At 38.7% G+C, this 18,088-nt stretch overlaps 8 protein-coding genes, 1 non-coding gene and 1 pseudogene across 14 annotated transcripts; 5 read left to right on the forward strand and 5 right to left on the reverse strand.

The window, feature by feature from the left end:
• Positions 1-539: 539 nt before the first annotated feature.
• On the reverse strand, positions 540-1,649 carry LOC9325727 (annotated as a pseudogene).
• Positions 1,407-2,094, forward strand: LOC9328480 (non-specific lipid-transfer protein 2P). The gene has a single exon (XM_002889617.2). It carries the CDS (start codon positions 1,648-1,650, stop codon positions 1,933-1,935), a length of 288 nt encoding a protein of 95 aa, XP_002889663.1. The 5' UTR covers positions 1,407-1,647; the 3' UTR covers positions 1,936-2,094.
• A 195-nt stretch (positions 2,095-2,289) lies between these two features.
• Positions 2,290-4,186, reverse strand: LOC9325728 (glutelin type-B 5). The gene is made up of 3 exons (XM_002892372.2): positions 3,912-4,186; positions 2,744-3,464; positions 2,290-2,655 (listed from the first exon to the last, which is right to left on the reverse strand). The coding sequence occupies exons 1-3, from the start codon at positions 4,105-4,107 to the stop codon at positions 2,502-2,504; spliced, it is 1,071 nt and encodes a 356-aa protein (XP_002892418.1). The 5' UTR covers positions 4,108-4,186; the 3' UTR covers positions 2,290-2,501.
• A 799-nt stretch (positions 4,187-4,985) lies between these two features.
• TRNAH-GUG lies at positions 4,986-5,057 on the reverse strand. Its single transcript has one exon. It is a non-coding gene; the product is annotated as a tRNA-His (tRNA).
• A 1,713-nt stretch (positions 5,058-6,770) lies between these two features.
• Positions 6,771-8,207, reverse strand: LOC9328481 (40S ribosomal protein S15a-1). 3 transcript variants are annotated; one of them, XM_021012880.1, is made up of 4 exons: positions 8,041-8,207; positions 7,435-7,590; positions 7,193-7,353; positions 6,771-7,034 (listed from the first exon to the last, which is right to left on the reverse strand). In XM_021012880.1, exons 2-4 carry the CDS (start codon positions 7,565-7,567, stop codon positions 6,936-6,938), a joined length of 393 nt encoding a protein of 130 aa, XP_020868539.1. In that variant the 5' UTR covers positions 7,568-7,590; positions 8,041-8,207; the 3' UTR covers positions 6,771-6,935. The 3 variants fall into 3 exon arrangements, with proteins under 3 accessions (XP_020868539.1, XP_002892419.1, XP_020868540.1); XM_002892373.2 differs by having other exon boundaries at positions 7,435-7,587; positions 8,041-8,142; XM_021012881.1 differs by having other exon boundaries at positions 7,983-8,060.
• Positions 8,208-8,298: 91 nt separating this feature from the next.
• On the forward strand, positions 8,299-9,087 carry LOC9328482 (histone H2B.1). Its single transcript, XM_021012879.1, has one exon. The coding sequence runs from the start codon at positions 8,453-8,455 to the stop codon at positions 8,900-8,902; it is 450 nt and encodes a 149-aa protein (XP_020868538.1). The 5' UTR covers positions 8,299-8,452; the 3' UTR covers positions 8,903-9,087.
• A 407-nt stretch (positions 9,088-9,494) lies between these two features.
• On the forward strand, positions 9,495-10,254 carry LOC9325729. Its single transcript, XM_021013734.1, has one exon. The coding sequence runs from the start codon at positions 9,807-9,809 to the stop codon at positions 10,161-10,163; it is 357 nt and encodes a 118-aa protein (XP_020869393.1). The 5' UTR covers positions 9,495-9,806; the 3' UTR covers positions 10,164-10,254.
• A 382-nt stretch (positions 10,255-10,636) lies between these two features.
• Positions 10,637-15,275, forward strand: LOC9325730 (calcium-transporting ATPase 1, endoplasmic reticulum-type). 3 transcript variants are annotated; one of them, XM_021013042.1, is made up of 9 exons: positions 10,637-10,742; positions 11,058-12,544; positions 12,659-12,725; positions 12,816-12,937; positions 13,078-13,359; positions 13,445-13,822; positions 13,902-14,011; positions 14,107-14,335; positions 14,415-15,275. In XM_021013042.1, exons 2-9 carry the CDS (start codon positions 11,132-11,134, stop codon positions 14,997-14,999), a joined length of 3,186 nt encoding a protein of 1,061 aa, XP_020868701.1. In that variant the 5' UTR covers positions 10,637-10,742; positions 11,058-11,131; the 3' UTR covers positions 15,000-15,275. The 3 variants fall into 3 exon arrangements, with proteins under 3 accessions (XP_020868701.1, XP_020868703.1, XP_020868702.1); XM_021013044.1 differs by having other exon boundaries at positions 10,661-10,742; positions 11,064-12,544; XM_021013043.1 differs by lacking the exon at positions 10,637-10,742 and adding an exon at positions 10,784-10,807.
• Positions 15,276-15,568: 293 nt separating this feature from the next.
• On the reverse strand, positions 15,569-16,328 carry LOC9325731 (histone H4). Its single transcript, XM_021013051.1, has 2 exons — positions 16,236-16,328; positions 15,569-16,108 (listed from the first exon to the last, which is right to left on the reverse strand). The coding sequence occupies exon 2, from the start codon at positions 16,075-16,077 to the stop codon at positions 15,766-15,768; it is 312 nt and encodes a 103-aa protein (XP_020868710.1). The 5' UTR covers positions 16,078-16,108; positions 16,236-16,328; the 3' UTR covers positions 15,569-15,765.
• A 127-nt stretch (positions 16,329-16,455) lies between these two features.
• LOC9328483 (39S ribosomal protein L47, mitochondrial) lies at positions 16,456-18,060 on the forward strand. Of its 2 annotated transcripts, none has more exons than XM_021013047.1 (4): positions 16,456-16,653; positions 16,822-17,025; positions 17,364-17,521; positions 17,702-18,060. In XM_021013047.1, the coding sequence occupies exons 2-4, from the start codon at positions 16,860-16,862 to the stop codon at positions 17,807-17,809; spliced, it is 432 nt and encodes a 143-aa protein (XP_020868706.1). In that variant the 5' UTR covers positions 16,456-16,653; positions 16,822-16,859; the 3' UTR covers positions 17,810-18,060. The 2 variants fall into 2 exon arrangements, with proteins under 2 accessions (XP_020868706.1, XP_020868707.1); XM_021013048.1 differs by having other exon boundaries at positions 16,545-16,653; positions 16,827-17,025.
• Positions 18,061-18,088: the final 28 nt, after the last annotated feature.

The following is an 18,088-nucleotide window of genomic DNA, read 5'->3' on the forward strand; positions in this document are numbered from 1 at the left end:
TTTTAGAAGTCCGAAAATCATATATCTAAAATATTTAGAACATGCATTCTACGCTCTACTCTATGTTCTAAATCTTTTTGAATACCTATTATACTAATTACTACATCTTCTGCCATCGTTAGAATTTGTAATCTTCTTTTAGAATGTAAATTCTACTATATTGTAGATTTGGTTTTCTGAAAATTTTAGAATTTTTTAAATATAGAAAGTAAATTTTCAGAAAAGAAAACTAAATATTTATTGTAGATTACGTTTTATATGGATATTAATTGTTTAGATTATGATCTACATAATTCAGAAATCGTTATCTATATTTTTTTAGAAAAAGTTAAAACCAAAATGTTTCTAAACCCTAAGCTAAGCCATCACTTTCGATTTCAAAATGTATGTAATTAACCAACTAGCCCAAAACAATTTAAACCGACATTTTCAATACAGTTAATTCCACATATTATCTCCTAAATAATGAAATCTTACAACTTACAATCTAACATAAATAGAAAAAAGAGAGGTTCAATTAACACTAGAAATGGAAAATATTATATCAAGAAGGACGATCTACCTAATTTACGATTGTTGTTACTTGTTACTGACTTACTGTACCTAGTATTGTCAAATCTTGGAACCGTTCTTGTTCTTGAAGCATTAGGATTAGCTCTAACATGACCCACCATTGAAACCGAAAGTGCTTCTTCTTCATAAGCTCTCCTCTCCATCTCCTCTCTCATCGTTTTCTTCTTCCCTTTCACTACCATCCCCACCACCAATAACCGTAACAGAAACGCTCCAATCATTGACCCAATCACATTTCCAACCGCCAATTTCCACCGGCTTAATTTCCCTCCGCCACCGTCCTTCACCGCCGGAGATGACGGTGGCGTTACCAACGTACTACCACGACCACTACTATCATGAGCTCTAATCACCAGCACATAGTGCCCTTGTCTTGTTCCCAAGCAGACAGAGGCTGAAACTTGCTTCCTAAACGTTGTTACCGTTACTTGTGAAGCAAGCACACAAGAGAGATGAGTTCTTCTTCGTGTTAGGTTTAGGGCTCCCACTAGCCACGCTACTTAAGAACTTGATCAAAATAAAGTTTTGTTTCGTGCCCATTATGTTAATCTCATAAGGATTCACAGCCACACCATACGGGTTCAAATTGTAAGCCAATAAACCAAGAACCAAAGACACGAACCCGTAATTGTAACCGATTTTGACTTTTTAGATTTCTATTTAATTTTTGTAAATAAATTAGGAAGTTTTATTTTATAAATCAATTTTAAATTAATTTTGAGAGAAAATGAGGGTAAAGTTGGGTTTTGATTTTTTAAAAAACCTATTTGACCAATCTACCAAAATAAGGTATATTTGGACAAAAATTTTAGTAGATATCTTATATAAAAGGCAATGCTTTCAAATTTTGATAGTTTAATTCCAATAATATGTGTCACATGTAGATATGAATTGCTCTAAAAGTTTAATCAAAAAGACAGAAAACACACACTTGCCTATTGCAAAACATTACTCCATATCTATATATATAGCTTCACCATCCTTAAACAAATCTCATAATCAATATTTCAAACATTTCCCAAGCAAAAATAAAAGATTAGAAATTAGATAGAAGGAGATACTAAGGTACAAGACATGAAGATGAAGTTCACTACATTAGTTTTCATCGCGTTTGTTCTGTCCTCCCTAACTCCGACTAAAGCAGAGGAGAAAGAGCCATGTGTCGTGACTGATCTTATAGCATGCCTGCCAGCAGTACAAGGCGGAAGCCCACCGTCGACAGAATGTTGCACAAAATTGAAAGAAAAGCAGTCGTGTTTTTGTGAGTACTGGAAAAGCCCATTGGTTGCTCCATATATGACATCTGCTAAACAAGTTTTAGAAGCTTGTGGAGTACCTGTTCCCGTTTGTCAAAGTTTTTAATATTTACAAAATAATTCTTAATGGTACAATTATCAAAATCACATGTTATAATGTTTATCATGTCATCGTTATATGAACCTACTTCAATACAGTAGTGTTCGTTTTCATATATATAGATCGTTTGATAAACTGATAACATAGTAACAATACAAAAAAAAAGACTTGGCCGTTTTCACATATTTTTCCACACTGAACGTTTTCTTGTTTCTCTTTTTGAACCATCATAATTTTCAAGTTTAGTATGAAAGTGAGAATTCAACTTGTCAAATTTTTAATATTTAATCAAATCTTTATTTGAAGGAAGACGAACTTCTTCTGATTCAATTTTCTCAAAAGCTTAAAAGCAAGGAAGACTAATAAAAATTTATGAAATGTTGGTTTCGTTTTATTTTTTAACAAAGAGAACAAGAACCGGTCCAGGAAGAGAATCGAACCACTAAAAACACTAGACTAAGAATATTCCTTGAATCACAAGAAAAGAAACCCTCAAAAATCTCTGAGGGAAAGCAACAAAGATAAACGATAAAAGATAAAAGCTGGTTCTTGTTCTCATTTCTGCTACTTCTTCAGTTGGATGGAGGGAAGAAAATGGCGTCTGAAGTCCTCTTTGATCGGAAGGACTTCTCCACCTCCGGAGCCACATTGAACGCCGCCTGCAAAACCTCAGGCGACAAAGCTTTCCACACTGATGTTTTTCCGGCCAAATGTGTGAAGATCGGACTACAAACACACAGAAACAAAGTTTCAAACATATTAGTTTCTTTCAATTTCAAAACTCAAAAAGTAAAGTGCAGAGAAAAGTTCTTACTCAGGAGTGGTGACAATGGAGAACCAAGACATGCCATCAGAATCAGCAATCTTAGAAACCACAAAGAACCTTGGAACAATGAAGAGAGAACCAGCTTTGATATGGGTCTCAAGAACTCTTTTCCCATCAGCACCAACCACCTGGACTCTTCCACTTCCACCCACAATGTAAGTCACCTGAAGAGCAGAGTCACAAGAGAAACCAGGCGAACACATGGAATGTCCATCAATCCTCACAAGATCAGCTCCAAACCCAACCTCTCCAACCAAAGGAAGGTTCTTGGTGTTCAAGACAACGACTCTGCCTCCATCCTTGATATCAACATCAAGAGGAGCCTCCAAACAGTTCAAGACAAACCCATCACGGTGCTCCTTCTTGGGCTGTGGCATCTTGACGCTCGCATCAAGCTTCACAATACCATTACCGGTTTGAGAACCAACAAGTTTCTTCACGGTGTTCTCATCAAGGTCCCAGGCTCTGCTTACAAACTCAGTGGAGAAACCAGTGAAGATACCATTTGAGCCAGTGAGATAGAACTCAGTGAACTGTCCTGCTTTGTGACCCTTGTGGGTTTCACCAAGGAAGAGGATAACAAGCTCAGCATCCTCGTTGTTGAACCACCATGTGACCACACCAAAGGGAAGAGCAATCGAATCGCCTTGCTTGATTGCGATCACCTTCTCCTCCTGCTCTGGGAGAACAATTCCAGCAGTTCCAGATCCTGAAACAGAATTTGAAAAAGTCAAATAAACAAGCTTTCAATTCCTTACACGCGAGGTTGATCAAATCAACGATTAAGACGTGATTAAGCAAAACAAAAACAGCAAAAGACAACTTTTTTCCTGCACACAGTAGTCGTGATCTATTTGACTATCATATTTTTCACTTTCTACAGATTTTTCAGAATCATACAAGAATAAGATCAGCTTAATAGATCACAGAATCAGCATCACAATAAACCAAATCAGAGTAGTCAATTTGCATGAATCACCATAAAGTTGACAACTTTTGAAGAAACAAAAGATCAGAACATAGAAAAGATCAAAAACCCTCAAAAGAAAAAACTTGATCGAAGCAGAGATATGAAATCGATCAAACCCATTATACAAAAACACATGGATCGCATTAAAGTCGACAACTTTCGAAGAAAATCAGGAAAAAAACGAACCTTGAAGAACATAAGCGACCTTGGAGGAATCAGAGTAACGAGGGATAGCGAAGCCATGCTTCTCAAGAGCAAGCTTAGCGGCTCCAATGTTACCCTGTTTGAGCATCGGCAACTCTTCTGGGCACCACGCAAAGTAAGATCCACCATCTCCTCCGTAAACCTTCTTCGGCAGCTTCGGTGAAAGATCCAACTCCATTTTTTCTCGACGATGGAAAAGAGTAAAGAACAAAAGGTTTTGGTAAAGGAGTAGTAAATTCTGATGTGTGATGTGAAAGAGATGCGAGAGACGTATATATATATATATAGGAGAGGCTTAGGGTGAATCCGTTACTAACAAAAGAGACTGATTCGGCGATAACAAAGCGTTTTGATTGCGTTACGATTTACTTCTGGATAATTCTCATTTATTAGTGTTTTTAATCCAAATTTTATCCATTTCTTTATGCCCACGATCTTATTAATTTATTTCGTTTCTATAATTTATTTATTTTGACTACCAAATAAAGATGCCTTTGGCAGAAGATAATTCTGTTTATCCATCACGTTCTTCGTTTTTTTCATATACTATTAAGACATTTCAATAATACTACTAAAAATGCTATATTATTGGTCAAATCGAATCATTAGAATATTTGTTATAAATATTTTCTCAATATATCACCATATTTCTTTCCAGTTTGCTGATTTTTAGATTATGTTTTCCTTTTTTGTTACCTTTAAGATAAGATTAAGGGATGAATTCAAAAATCTTATCTAATGTTATCGTACGTTTTTATCTAAGGTAATCGCTGATCATATATTTATTTTCTTATTCTTTTTAAGGATTATCCAGTAATATTTATTTAATCCAGACTGTTGTAAAATTTTATTTAATCCAACGAGCAACGTGAAGGATAAGTTGAAAGATTTATGTTAAGGATTAGTTTAACATGGTTAATAAATATGTGTTTAATTTTGGCTATTTCTAACGCTTAAGACTTAGGCCCATCAATGTCATTTGTTAAGGGGCTTTTTAGCAGAAAGCCAATCACATGCCCATGCAAAACAAAAATTGAAAAAGGAAAAAAAATCAATTGTGGCTGCTGGGATTCGAGCCCAGGTCTCCACGGCCACAACGTGGAATTCTTACCACTAAACTACAGCCACTTGAATGGCTACTCGGAACATATATTAAGTTTTAATTACAAATCCATCCTATTAGTACCATAATTAGTTAATTACAAAATGGCTGCAAGTCCCATCTGCATTAGACAACCGACCTAATTCTTGTATTTAATAGCACTTGCATAATTTATTGTTGGTGGAATGTTAATTTCTTTTCATGTAAACACAGACACAAAAATTGCTTTAAAACGATAAAAAAATACAAATCAGAACAATAGCACTTGCATAATTGATGGTTGGTGGAATGTTAATTTCTTTTCATGTAAACACAAACACAAAAAATTGCTTTAAAACGATAAAAAATACAAATCAGAACAACTCTAAGATTAGTAACGTGTCTCTTCCACTAGCTTGAGACAATGACTTGGTAAGAGCATACGCACGTTTTATATACAGAGAAGAATACATCTGAAACTGAAAAGAACTTTAATTGTACAAGGTCACAAATAAAGTGATAGTCGACCGCCACATGGTACAAACATTCTCATAATAAAAACCAGGACAGCTAATGGTAGAATGTTAATTGCTTAAAGTGTTTTTTTTTAAATCTTTGAACTGTATGTAAATATTTTAATTATCTATAAACTTTTGAACATGAAAGTGTTGTTTCAGAAAATGGAAACGTTGTGTTCGGTGAAGAGCCTACCAACATAACCTAATTCCCAAGTAAATAACAAAACTGAACCAGTTTTGGTAACCTCGTCAAATTGACAGATCCAACAGTTGGAAGCAACCCATGTTACTGGCCTTAATTATTTATGTCGACTTTAATATTCTAACAAAAGAGGGAAAAAAAAAAACAGAAGAAAATCAAAAGTAGTAATAATGGGTCTCAGGTCAGCTTAGTTAATGGTTCAAAGCATATGCTTTCGAAGATACTCTCTCAAATGACCACCTTTTTGGTCTATAAACCCAAAATGAAACGTCTCTCTCACTTGGCTTCTCCTTTGATGAGGTCGTAAAGGCCATCAACTATGGATGCTCCTTATCAAACCTTCCTCTCTCCCTCTTTTCTCTTACATATCTAAACACATGAAGGTACTTTCGAGCTCCCGGCAACGGAGAGAGATGAGATGGCGGTCAAGATTTGGCCGGAGAGGGAAGTGTGATCCGTAGACCATTTTCTAATAAGGTGTGATCCATTTTATGGGAGAAAACTAGAATTAGAAATTGGGCAACTATGTTCCTTTGGCAGTGTTCTTGTTTCTTGCTGTTCTTGAAGAGTTCTTTTTTTGTTTTCACGTTTCTTGATGATGATTCGACAGTTTTTGTGTCTTAAATATCTATACTTTCCCGCAAAATTGTATTAATCGATCCGTTGTTGTAATTTCCTCTACAGTTTATGTAGAAGGTTTCTTCGGTTAACAAAATTTAACAATTGACTTTTAATAACTTCTAAATGATTCTATGTCATACATAATCAGGTATAAGATTTCTAATGATGTTGAGGGTTTCCGTACTTCAGCTGGTCTAAATCGTATCGTTTGCTTTAAGCCGCACTGTATAGATAGGTAAACAAAGAATTTGGTCATTGCATAAGTGAACACAACATCACGTTCATGATTTTGTATATTAGAACTAATACTACATACATGAGTTCTTAATTCAAAAAAAATATCTATATGATGTATGTCCGCATCTTAGAGATTTGTTGCAGGTGAAAAGAGAAGGTAAGAGACTTTTGGAATAATTCAAGATTCAAATCAATCTTTTAGGGCTCCAAACCAAAAGGAGTAATTTAAAAACTATCCATCAAAGTTATCACAAAATTCGAAAGAAAGACAAAGGTAGTTTTAGAGAAAATGGAGGACAAAAGTTAAAAATAACTCAATGAAAATCTCTTTCCCCATAAATAAAACTTCAATAGAAGAAGCCGAGAACCTTGCCTCCTACATTCTTCCTTCTGGCTTCTTCATGGTCCATAATGCCAGCAGATGTAGTCAGCACGATGTACCCAAACTGCACAATTCAGTAGCATTAATACCATTCACGAGCCTTAAATTTTGAGACAAACTACTAACAGTGATGTATGCAGAGTGATTCTACGACATTTCCAAAGCTTGATCTTATAGTTTCTAAGGCCACTGTAACTAGAAAAGTGTATAAGAAGAGCGAACCTGTCTAGAAGGCAGTAAACGGGCAGTCCAACCTTCAATCTCCTTGACACCAACATCAAAACGTGGGCTGATAACACCACACTTGTTCAACCTTCCATTTAACTCAACAACGATCTTGCCAGATCTGTGGTCATCGACATACTCAAACTCGCCGATGTAACCTGCATTTGATTGGTAACCACACAGTTAAAGGAACAACACCTAGGGATCTCTATATATAAAAACTAGTGGGAAAATCATACCGTGCTTCTGCATGACAATCAGAAACTTGATAATCACTTTTGAGGAAGGCCTGATCATGACCTGCCTCTTGCCTCGTTTCTCAGCATTGTACATGCTCTTGAGAGCATCGTTAAGAACACTGATTCTCACCATCTTGCCTTAAGCTCAATCCTCTACTAAACAAGTCCAACAAGAAACAAGAGCTTGAGTTACAAAAAAAAAGTCAAATAACTAACGCAACAAAATCTACAAAGCACTTAGAATCTTAGCTTCTGATCTTGGTTCAAAACAAAAACGATCTTACTGAAAGTAGTTCATGACACAAATGCACAGAATTACGCATCATGAAATTGATTTCAATGGGAATAAATCAAGCTTTGAACATGTAAAATGAAATCACTTAAGGAAATTGAAACAAAGGGTCTCTTGGTTAAACTCCACAAAATTCACACACAGACAAAAACAAAGCTAAGACTGACTAATTCGCAAGCGTTCCTAAGTTCACCACATCAACCAAAAAATGCTCTTAAGATCCTAAATTCAAGACCTATTAGCAGCTATAGCTCACTTATGAATATTCTCTATGCAGATCAGACTCTGAGAAAGTATAGCGAAGACAATTGTACCGTAAGATTGGGAGCTCTAGAGGCTGGGGCACTCAGTGACGGAGAAAAGCAAATAGAGGAAGAAGAGAAGGTGTGCTAGGGTTTTCTTATCACCTTTTATACTAGAGAAAATAAAAGAAAGCAAATGAAATGTGTTATGCGCTGCGTTTTAAGCTCCATTTAAGGCCCAATGGGCTTCTTCGTCACGACCATTCAAGCCGTATCTCTCAGCCGTCAGATCTAATTTGAGAAACGATCAATCTAACGAAGGGTTAATATACACGTCAATGATCCTCGTGAAAAATTCTAATCCAATAAACTACGTTTGCTCCTTCTCTATAAAGTCTAAAAGCCTCGAGAAACCTATCATCACCATTCACCACTAAACTACTTCAACTTCCTTTTCCCGTGAAAATCAGAAACAAAATTCACCATGGCACCAAGAGCCGAGAAGAAGCCCGCCGAGAAAAAACCCGCGGCTGAGAAACCGGTGGAAGAGAACAAGGCCGCCGAAAAAGCTCCGGCGGAGAAGAAACCCAAGGCGGGGAAGAAATTGCCACCGACGAAGGAGGCCGGCGACAAAAAGAAGAAGCGATCGAAGAAAAACATCGAAACCTACAAGATCTACATCTTCAAGGTGTTGAAGCAAGTTCATCCAGATATCGGGATTTCGAGCAAAGCCATGGGGATTATGAACAGCTTCATCAACGACATCTTCGAGAAGCTAGCTCAGGAATCTTCGAAGCTCGCAAGGTACAACAAGAAGCCGACAATCACATCTCGCGAGATCCAGACGGCTGTTAGACTCGTCCTCCCCGGTGAACTCGCTAAACACGCTGTCTCTGAAGGTACCAAGGCGGTGACCAAGTTTACTAGCTCTTGAAGAGACCCGGTTAGGGTTTTCAGGGATTTCAATTTCGGTTTGGTTTTTAGTACTATCTAGGAAATTAGATGCTTCTCTGCTTAAAGTTCGTATTTTGTGGCTCTGTAAACTAGGAGGAAGAGATGATTGTTCCTTTTTATGAATTTCAATGATGAATTATATATTATAATGTTTTTTCTTTTCAATTTTACAATTGAAGATGTTGGAAATGTGTCTTTGGTGCATTAGTTAGTGTTTATTACACGAACAGAGTAATTGCGTCAATGCTGTTGCTTTCTTACATTCCTTAACGAACAGAGTCCAATTTTGATATGATTGGAGACATTTAAATGGATAAATAGAAGATTAGTTGTTGAGTTCACCTATCGTAATCGTCGTGTCACAAGCAGGCTATAAGCATCAGATTTAGGTGAACCCACTTAAATTCAGTGATGGGTTTTTGGTGAACCAAGATAAAGCATAAATCACTGTCATTACTCCATAATCATATAATAAAATTTCTTCTGGAACGAGTCTGAAATTTCTGAACAACCAAATAATACAGCCTTTAATTAAACAAAAATTGTTATTGCTGAAAACGTGGGAGTGTCAAAGGGGGAAGGAGAAGACCCGGAAAGGAAGGGCAAAGATAAGAGAAGAGAAGAGTTCAAAGGGAAGGGCAACTACGTAATTAATAACTGTGTGTGTGTGTTTCTATGACTATGAGAAAGAAGAGTAGTTAGTTAAACGTGCAAAGAAGCAGCCTTTCCATTTTCATTTCCGTTTCCAAACACACACATATAAACCGCACCAATCAAACAAGCGTTGGTTTTGCTCATCGATCTCACAATCTTTTCGTTTTCTCGCAAGCAACACCTAATTTCTTTTGATCCACGCTAAAACAACCCCGTTTCTTCTGATCGAGATGTATCACCGTCTTCCGTCGTTAATGGAGCCGTTTCTCCGGAGAGTCTCTGACCGTTGGCCGGTCATCGCTCAGGCTGCCACGTGGACGGTGCTTCTCATGTTTACTGTTGCGGTCGCTTCGTTTGCTCCGGAGATGGCGTTTGTGTCGACGGTTTCGTCTTCTTGCGGAGGAGGAGATGGGTTTGTGAAGATTCCGATGGACTTTGCAGGGGAGAGTATATGCGTGCCGGCTAACATGGTGAAGAGATCACGTTTTGATTTGTTTGTGCCTTCGATTTTCGCGGCGGTTATGGTCACGGCTTCGGCTTGTTTGATCCGATCGTGTATTGGCACGGAGAATGTGGATGATTTTTAATAACTTGTAATTATTTATTACTAATAATTTTGTATTCAGTTGTTACATAACATTCACCATTTCTTTTTCTAAATTCAGACATTCTAAGCTGCGTCGTAGAATATTTGATAAAAATACTAGAGACTATACCCGACAATTTGTTCTGTTATGTTATGTACGACTTATAATCACGACTAAACAATAAAATGAAACTGTATAGAAACGACTTGAGCACAAAAAAAATGGTATCGACAATCTTGAGATTTTGCCATCATCCGGTTTTATATCAAATTAACTTATTTTATTTATAAACATTTTAACCAAAACGTTTCGGACCAAGACTAATTTCTCGATTGTGGATAACAAATTCATGACAATATATATGTCTAATAAAATTTATAGGCCCAAAGAAGAAGACCCATATTAGCATGAGTAGTAGTAGAACTCATACTGAAATAGTGGACCATTGGGCTTCAACAGCATCTTTTTGAATCACCAGTTTTAATAAAAAGAGAATTTATCAGAGAGACGTCAGAGAACGTCCCTGCGATAGCTTGCAGCGGGAAGTTTCTTTCTCTCTAGCCCCGCGGATTTGCTTTGGTATGTTACTTCCACAATCTTCAACTCCATTGATTGTTTCCTTGATTGCGATTTTCTCCTACCATGTAATCGTTCTTTTGATTCAGATCTAAATTTAAGCTCATCTTTGAATTTTAGTCTGGGACTGAGATTCTCTCTTTAGATTCGTCGATCCAGTCTTCATCCTTCATAGTTTGTTTGAGATGATAATGATGATGATGTTTCAGTTTAATTATTTAGTTTCTTAGAGTGAAGTTTTTATAATTTCTCAGTAATTCAGAGGATCTATCATGGATATTTTCGTTCTCAAAATAATTTACTTTTTTTTTTTAATAGTTGCAGTCGAACCTTAAGCTTTGGCGATTTTCCGGGAGAATTTGACGAATCTGTTTTGCTACGAGTGGGAATTCATGGGGAAAGGATCAGAAGACCTTGTGGAGAAGGAAAGCTTAAATTCTACACCCGTAAATTCGGATACGTTTCCTGCTTGGGCTAAAGATGTTGCGGAATGCGAAGAGCATTTCGGTGTTAGTCGTGAGAAAGGGTTGAGTACTGATGAGGTGTTGAAGCGGCATCAGATCTATGGTTTGAATGAGTTAGAGAAGCCTGAGGGTACTTCTATTTTTAAGTTGATTTTGGAGCAGTTTAATGATACATTGGTTCGTATTCTTTTGGCGGCTGCCGTTATTTCCTTTGTCTTGGCCTTCTTTGATGGCGACGAAGGTGGTGAGATGGGTATCACCGCATTTGTTGAGCCGCTTGTTATTTTTCTCATCTTGATTGTTAATGCCATTGTTGGGATCTGGCAAGAAACTAATGCTGAGAAGGCATTGGAAGCTTTGAAGGAGATTCAGTCTCAGCAAGCGACTGTCATGCGTGATGGGACTAAGGTTTCCAGTTTGCCTGCTAAGGAGCTTGTTCCTGGTGACATTGTGGAACTGAGGGTTGGTGATAAGGTGCCTGCTGATATGCGTGTGGTTGCTTTGATCAGCTCAACTCTGAGGGTCGAGCAAGGTTCCTTAACAGGAGAGAGTGAGGCAGTGAGCAAAACCACCAAGCATGTGGATGAGAATGCTGATATTCAAGGAAAGAAATGCATGGTGTTTGCAGGAACCACTGTTGTGAATGGGAACTGCATATGCTTAGTTACAGACACTGGGATGAATACTGAGATTGGAAGGGTTCACTCACAGATCCAGGAAGCTGCACAACATGAGGAAGATACCCCTCTGAAGAAAAAACTTAACGAGTTTGGGGAAGTTCTGACTATGATCATTGGGTTAATTTGCGCGTTAGTGTGGCTCATCAATGTCAAATACTTTCTGTCATGGGAGTATGTTGATGGCTGGCCCAGAAACTTTAAGTTCTCCTTCGAGAAGTGCACATATTACTTTGAGATTGCTGTAGCTTTGGCGGTTGCTGCTATTCCAGAAGGTCTGCCAGCAGTTATCACCACATGTTTGGCTCTTGGTACAAGGAAGATGGCTCAGAAGAATGCTCTGGTTAGGAAGTTACCCAGTGTGGAGACTCTTGGATGCACCACCGTGATATGCTCTGATAAAACTGGAACTCTGACAACCAATCAGATGGCTGTTTCAAAGCTCGTCGCTATGGGTTCGAGGATCGGAACTCTTCGATCTTTCAATGTTGAGGGGACCTCGTTTGATCCTCGAGATGGAAAGATTGAAGATTGGCCAACAGGTCGGATGGATGCAAATCTTCAGATGATTGCCAAAATTGCTGCCATTTGCAACGATGCTGGTGTTGAGCAATCTGAGCAGCAATTTGTGTCTAGGGGAATGCCTACTGAGGCAGCTTTGAAGGTAAAACAGTCTACTACACTAGCTTGCACCTTTCTTTTCTTAACTAAATTGACTAAAAAGACCTATTCTGTTCGTTGTCCTCCAATTTCTATTGGTGTTTGTTTCCTTGAGCAGGTTTTGGTTGAGAAAATGGGATTTCCTGAAGGATTGAATAAAGTTCCGTCAAATGACGATGTCTTAAGTATGTATTCTGAATCATAGTTGTGACTCATGTTTGTAGATTTTTACAGATTCTAAACTCATGTATTGTACCTTTTTAACATTATTGAAGGTTGTAGTCGGCTATGGAGTGAACTAGAGCAACGGATTGCCACTCTTGAGTTTGACCGCGATCGGAAATCAATGGGAGTTATGGTGGATTCCAGCTCAGGAAAGAAACTGCTACTGGTCAAGGTCTGTTTTTCATCATTTAGAATGTCTACGATTATGTGGCTTGTTCTAATGTTCTTTGGTTCTCATGGATGCATATTATTAGTCGAGAAAACAATGTTCCCCTTTTTCAGCATCTAATTGACTGATTTTGAATTTTTCAGGGTGCGGTAGAAAATGTATTGGAAAGGAGTACACGTATTCAGTTACTTGATGATTCTGTTCAAGAACTTGACCAATACTCAAGGGATCTTATTTTACAAAGCCTACGTGATATGTCCTTAAGTGCATTAAGATGTCTTGGATTTGCGTACTCAGATGTTCCATCCGATTTTACCACTTACGATGGCAGTGAAGACCATCCTGCTCACCAGCAACTTCTCAACCCGTCCAATTATTTTTCTATCGAGTCCAATCTAACATTCGCTGGCTTTGTAGGTTTAAGGGTGAGTCACGGTCACCATGATATTTTTTGCTCTTTCTGCTTCCTCATTAATAGTTATTCATGCTCTACCTTTTCAATGATTGAAGGATCCTCCGAGGAAAGAGGTGCGCCAAGCCATTGCAGACTGCAGAACAGCAGGTATTCGGGTCATGGTCATCACCGGAGACAACAAGAGCACAGCGGAAGCAATCTGCCGTGAAATTGGCGTATTTGAAGCAGATGAAGATATTTCCTCGAGAAGCTTGACAGGAAAAGAATTTATGGATGTTCAAGATCAGAAGAATCATCTAAGACAGACTGGAGGGCTCTTGTTCTCAAGGGCTGAACCAAAACACAAACAAGAGATTGTCAGGTTACTTAAAGAAGATGGAGAAGTAGTTGCCATGACTGGAGATGGAGTCAATGATGCTCCTGCCCTGAAGTTGGCTGATATTGGTGTGGCTATGGGCATTTCCGGCACAGAGGTATTGTGTCTCTTCTCTCATCTTCAACCACGGATGATAATAACTCTATCAGCTTTCTAGAGCTCTGGGCATTTTGTAGGTAGCAAAGGAGGCATCTGACATGGTGTTGGCAGATGATAATTTCAGCACCATTGTTGCAGCTGTTGGTGAAGGCAGGTCCATCTATAACAACATGAAGGCCTTCATCAGGTGAGTCTTTCAATATTACGTAGATATATATACCCATCTTTGCATTGGTGGCTTGAGTTATAAATATTAATCTGACTATGATGAATGAATAAAAGGTACATGATCTCTTCCAACATCGGCGAGGTTGCATCGATATTCTTGACAGCTGCTCTGGGAATCCCAGAAGGCATGATCCCGGTTCAGCTTCTGTGGGTGAATCTTGTAACAGACGGTCCTCCAGCTACGGCTCTGGGATTCAATCCCCCTGACAAAGACATCATGAAGAAGCCTCCTCGTAGGAGTGATGACTCTCTTATAACTGCCTGGATCCTCTTCCGCTACATGGTATTCAAAAACCGATTTGTATCACTTGTTCATCTTCTGGGGCTTTTTCTAACTGACTATTATGGGTACCTACCTACAGGTGATTGGTATGTATGTGGGAGTAGCAACGGTGGGGGTATTCATCATATGGTACACTCACAACAGCTTCATGGGAATAGACTTGAGCCAAGATGGCCACAGCCTTGTGAGTTATTCACAGCTTGCACACTGGGACCAATGCTCTTCGTGGGAAGGCTTCAAAGTGTCTCCTTTCACAGCAGGCTCTCAGACTTTCTCATTCGACTCAAACCCATGCGAGTACTTCCAGCAGGGTAAAATCAAAGCATCTACACTCTCCCTCTCGGTGTTGGTGGCCATTGAAATGTTCAACTCTCTGAATGCACTCTCAGAAGACGGCAGCCTGGTAACAATGCCGCCGTGGGTGAACCCGTGGTTGCTCCTGGCAATGGCGGTCTCATTCGGGCTCCACTTTGTGATATTGTACGTCCCATTCTTGGCTCAAGTGTTTGGTATTGTGCCGCTGAGCTTGAACGAATGGCTGCTAGTGCTGGCTGTGTCTCTGCCGGTGATTTTGATAGATGAAGTGCTCAAGTTTGTAGGAAGGTGCACCAGTGGCTACCGCTACTCACCCCGCACTCGCTCCGCTAAGCAAAAGGAGGAGTAAGAAAATAATTCAAAAGGCATTATTATTAGACTGTTAGTTTTAGCTGAAATTAACTTTGTTGCTTTACTCAGCCTTGCAGTTTAATTCTCTAAACGATAATTTTTGGTTTGATGAAAAAATGTTTCTAACTTTGGTTCATGGACATGGCCACAAGGGTATTCCAACACAGCCCGTAATAGAAAGATGAATGTTTCAACCAAACCTTGAGTCTTTATACTTGTAAACTTTTATGGTCGACCAATTTGGGTTTTCGTTGGAAGAATGATTAATGGACAATTTATTTTGGGTAAAATTTCTATCAGATGAGAGATACACAATCAATCTCTTTTTTCCCTGTGAGAGAAATCCGTATCCTCTGCTGGATACATTTTCTGCAATAAAACTGACTGCTTCCAAGTCTATGATACCATAGAACATCTTGCAAAATGAACTCATAGCAGATTCGACGCTAGTTTGGCTTGAAAGAATTTGCAGCTGCTTCCCATAGAAGATGGAGAATTAGAGTTAGCTGATTGCTTTCAACAAACATTTTGTTTAGTGCCAAATCCGAAGAGGGAGAGACAAAGAAAAAGAACAAATGGATCACTCGCATTAGATTTTCTTAGCAGAAAGTTTGCAAAGATTTTGAACTAGTACATCACATTGGCTAACAACAACAACAACAAGAAGAAAAAAACGAACTAACTCCTGGATTTACTTTTTGACTAATCAAACCTAAAACACACATCTCAGAAACAAGAAATTCCCAAACTTGCTAATCTCCAGATTAACCGCCGAAACCGTAGAGAGTGCGTCCTTGCCTCTTCAAAGCGTAGACAACATCCATGGCAGTCACCGTCTTCCTCCTGGCGTGCTCAGTGTAGGTAACGGCGTCACGGATGACATTCTCGAGGAAGATCTTGAGGACACCTCTGGTCTCTTCGTAGATGAGACCACTGATACGCTTGACACCACCTCTGCGAGCAAGACGACGAATGGCAGGCTTGGTTATACCTTGAATGTTATCCCTCAGAACCTTCCTATGCCTCTTCGCTCCTCCCTTTCCCAATCCTTTTCCTCCCTTTCCTCTTCCTGACATCTCTTCACACTTTCACTTGATACCCAAAGATCTGTGAAGATGAACAAAAGAAATTTTTTTCAGCAAATGATAATCAACAGAAACCCTAGATTTTCCAGAGCAATCAATTGAATTGAGAATCGAACATTAAACCAACAAGCAGAAGAAGAAGTAGATACCTTGAGATAATTTGATTTGGAGAGAAGAGTAATCGAATTTGACGATATGAAATTGCCAATCAATGTCTTAATATATAAAACAGAGATGATCCGTGTGATTCTCATACGGACCGTTGATTATTTGATCCAATGGCTGTTACATTGTTAACAGTAATAGATGGATCGCTGACGTGGATTTCTCACGATTTAACATTGCTAAAAAAAAACACATAATTCGTCTTTGGCAGTTTTATTGGGCCCTAAAGAGAGAAAGAAATCTGGCCCCATAATAGTCTCAATACCACTCAGAGTTAGTTATTGGGCCCTAAAAGTTGCGTCTCCGTAAACCTGTTGCTCTCGGAAAAACGTTCAGAGAGGGTTTTCCATTCTCTGTGGCCGTCACCGTCGCCGTAAACTTGCTCTCTGTTCTGTATCTCCGGTGAGTTCTTATTTCTTCTTTTGCGAGAGATTGTGATTTTCTGTGTAGAAGATCTCTTACTTCTTTGGAAGCCTGAGAATTATATACAACATTCCATTAACATTTTACCAATTTGTTATCCAGTCTCGATCTCTTTCTAATTGTTGTTGATGATCTTTGGTTGGTCAGATTAGATAACTGAAAGCTCAAAGGGAATTGTTGTTACAATGTTTCTTACGCGATTTGTCGGGAGGAGATTCTTGGCGGCTGCATCGGCGAGATCGGAGTCCACTACTGCAGCAGCTGCCTCAGCGATTCGGACGCCCCAAAATCCACTCGAAGAGTTCTTTGAGTTTGACAGAAGCCAGGATGAAGATAAACCTGTTGTCTACGGTGCGTTCTTTTGTCATTTTCATTTTGGTAGACTTTATTCTTATGATACTCCAAAATTTATCAAATGTGTATTAAAGCTGATTTGAGGTAACTTATCTCTGCTTAATGCTAGTTTACATTGTTTTCCCAAATCCAGGCTCTTAGCTACTTGTGGATTGTTCATATAATGTACTAAGTGAACAAGTAAAGTAATTCAATGTAGCTTAGGATTGTAGTCAAGCCTGCTAATCGTTCGTTTGTCTTCTTAACTTGGTTATCCTCTTATGCCATGGAATATTTGGATTTAAGGATTGTTTTGTTTTGTTAATGGGGGAACATGTGTAATGATTTGGTGTTAGGTCGAGGTTGGAAAGCTTCAGAACTGCGTCTCAAGTCATGGGATGATCTTCAGAAGCTGTGGTACGTTCTTCTCAAAGAGAAAAACATGTTGATGACTCAGCGTCAGATGCTTCAAGCCCAGAACATGCAGTTTCCAAACCCTGAACGCATTCCAAAGGTAATGATACAAAGTTGCCTTCATTCAACTCTCTCTATTCAATTAAGTTGTTGACAAATTGATAGAAACTATGAGAAGAAACATGAATCCTTTCTTCATGGAATGGTTATGTTCTTTATTACCAAAGGAGAAGATTATTATTTAATGAATGTCAACTTTTGTTTGCATCTCAATTTATAGGTGAGGAGATCAATGTGCCGCATTAAGCATGTGCTTACAGAGAGAGCGATTGAAGAACCAGATCCTAGAAGATCAGCCGAGATGAAGAGAATGGTAAATGGTATGTGACCCATTGGCTCTTGTTTTGGCAACCTAGCAGTAAGCTCGAGTCTATTCGCAGAGGTGTCTAGTTTTTGGGAGTAAGAAATAACGCAAGAGGTTGAAGAAGACTTGGTATTTTGTCCTTTTGGAGCTGGTCTAGTGATTGTCATTGTAGTGTCTGGCAGTAGAAAAATGTTTGGTGGTATCTATATAAACATTCCTGTAACCTATGGTTGATGTTTCTTTTTAAGACACAAGTTGGTCAGTTGATTCAGAGCTTTGTCTTTCTCCTAAGAGTTAAGACCA

This window comes from Arabidopsis lyrata (genome assembly GCF_000004255.2).
Source record: "Arabidopsis lyrata subsp. lyrata unplaced genomic scaffold ARALYscaffold_1, whole genome shotgun sequence".
In the NCBI taxonomy this organism is placed as follows: Eukaryota; Viridiplantae; Streptophyta; class Magnoliopsida; order Brassicales; family Brassicaceae; genus Arabidopsis; species Arabidopsis lyrata.

What these genes read in the sequence shown, in the direction of transcription:
- LOC9328480 (XM_002889617.2), top strand. Translation starts at nt 1,648, where the DNA reads ATGAAGATGAAGTTCACTACATTAGTTTTCATCGCGTTTGTTCTGTCC.
- LOC9325728 (XM_002892372.2), bottom strand. Translation starts at nt 4,107, where the DNA reads ATGGAGTTGGATCTTTCACCGAAGCTGCCGAAGAAGGTTTACGGAGGA. An exon ending in GGTCGCTTATGTTCTTCAAG is followed by an intron (nt 3,465 to 3,911) that starts GTTCGTTTTTTT and finishes ATTCTGTTTCAG; the next exon opens with GATCTGGAACTGCTGGAATT. An exon ending in TCCATTGTCACCACTCCTGA is followed by an intron (nt 2,656 to 2,743) that starts GTAAGAACTTTT and finishes GTGTGTTTGTAG; the next exon opens with TCCGATCTTCACACATTTGG.
- LOC9328481 (XM_021012880.1), bottom strand. Translation starts at nt 7,567, where the DNA reads ATGGTGAGAATCAGTGTTCTTAACGATGCTCTCAAGAGCATGTACAAT. An exon ending in GATTGTCATGCAGAAGCACG is followed by an intron (nt 7,354 to 7,434) that starts GTATGATTTTCC and finishes AATCAAATGCAG; the next exon opens with GTTACATCGGCGAGTTTGAG. An exon ending in GTTTACTGCCTTCTAGACAG is followed by an intron (nt 7,035 to 7,192) that starts GTTCGCTCTTCT and finishes TGAATTGTGCAG; the next exon opens with TTTGGGTACATCGTGCTGAC.
- LOC9328482 (XM_021012879.1), top strand. Translation starts at nt 8,453, where the DNA reads ATGGCACCAAGAGCCGAGAAGAAGCCCGCCGAGAAAAAACCCGCGGCT.
- LOC9325729 (XM_021013734.1), top strand. Translation starts at nt 9,807, where the DNA reads ATGTATCACCGTCTTCCGTCGTTAATGGAGCCGTTTCTCCGGAGAGTC.
- LOC9325730 (XM_021013042.1), top strand. Translation starts at nt 11,132, where the DNA reads ATGGGGAAAGGATCAGAAGACCTTGTGGAGAAGGAAAGCTTAAATTCT. An exon ending in TGGGCATTTCCGGCACAGAG is followed by an intron (nt 13,823 to 13,901) that starts GTATTGTGTCTC and finishes GGCATTTTGTAG; the next exon opens with GTAGCAAAGGAGGCATCTGA. An exon ending in AACATGAAGGCCTTCATCAG is followed by an intron (nt 14,012 to 14,106) that starts GTGAGTCTTTCA and finishes AATGAATAAAAG; the next exon opens with GTACATGATCTCTTCCAACA.
- LOC9325731 (XM_021013051.1), bottom strand. Translation starts at nt 16,077, where the DNA reads ATGTCAGGAAGAGGAAAGGGAGGAAAAGGATTGGGAAAGGGAGGAGCG.
- LOC9328483 (XM_021013047.1), top strand. Translation starts at nt 16,860, where the DNA reads ATGTTTCTTACGCGATTTGTCGGGAGGAGATTCTTGGCGGCTGCATCG. An exon ending in AGATAAACCTGTTGTCTACG is followed by an intron (nt 17,026 to 17,363) that starts GTGCGTTCTTTT and finishes ATTTGGTGTTAG; the next exon opens with GTCGAGGTTGGAAAGCTTCA. An exon ending in ACCCTGAACGCATTCCAAAG is followed by an intron (nt 17,522 to 17,701) that starts GTAATGATACAA and finishes CTCAATTTATAG; the next exon opens with GTGAGGAGATCAATGTGCCG.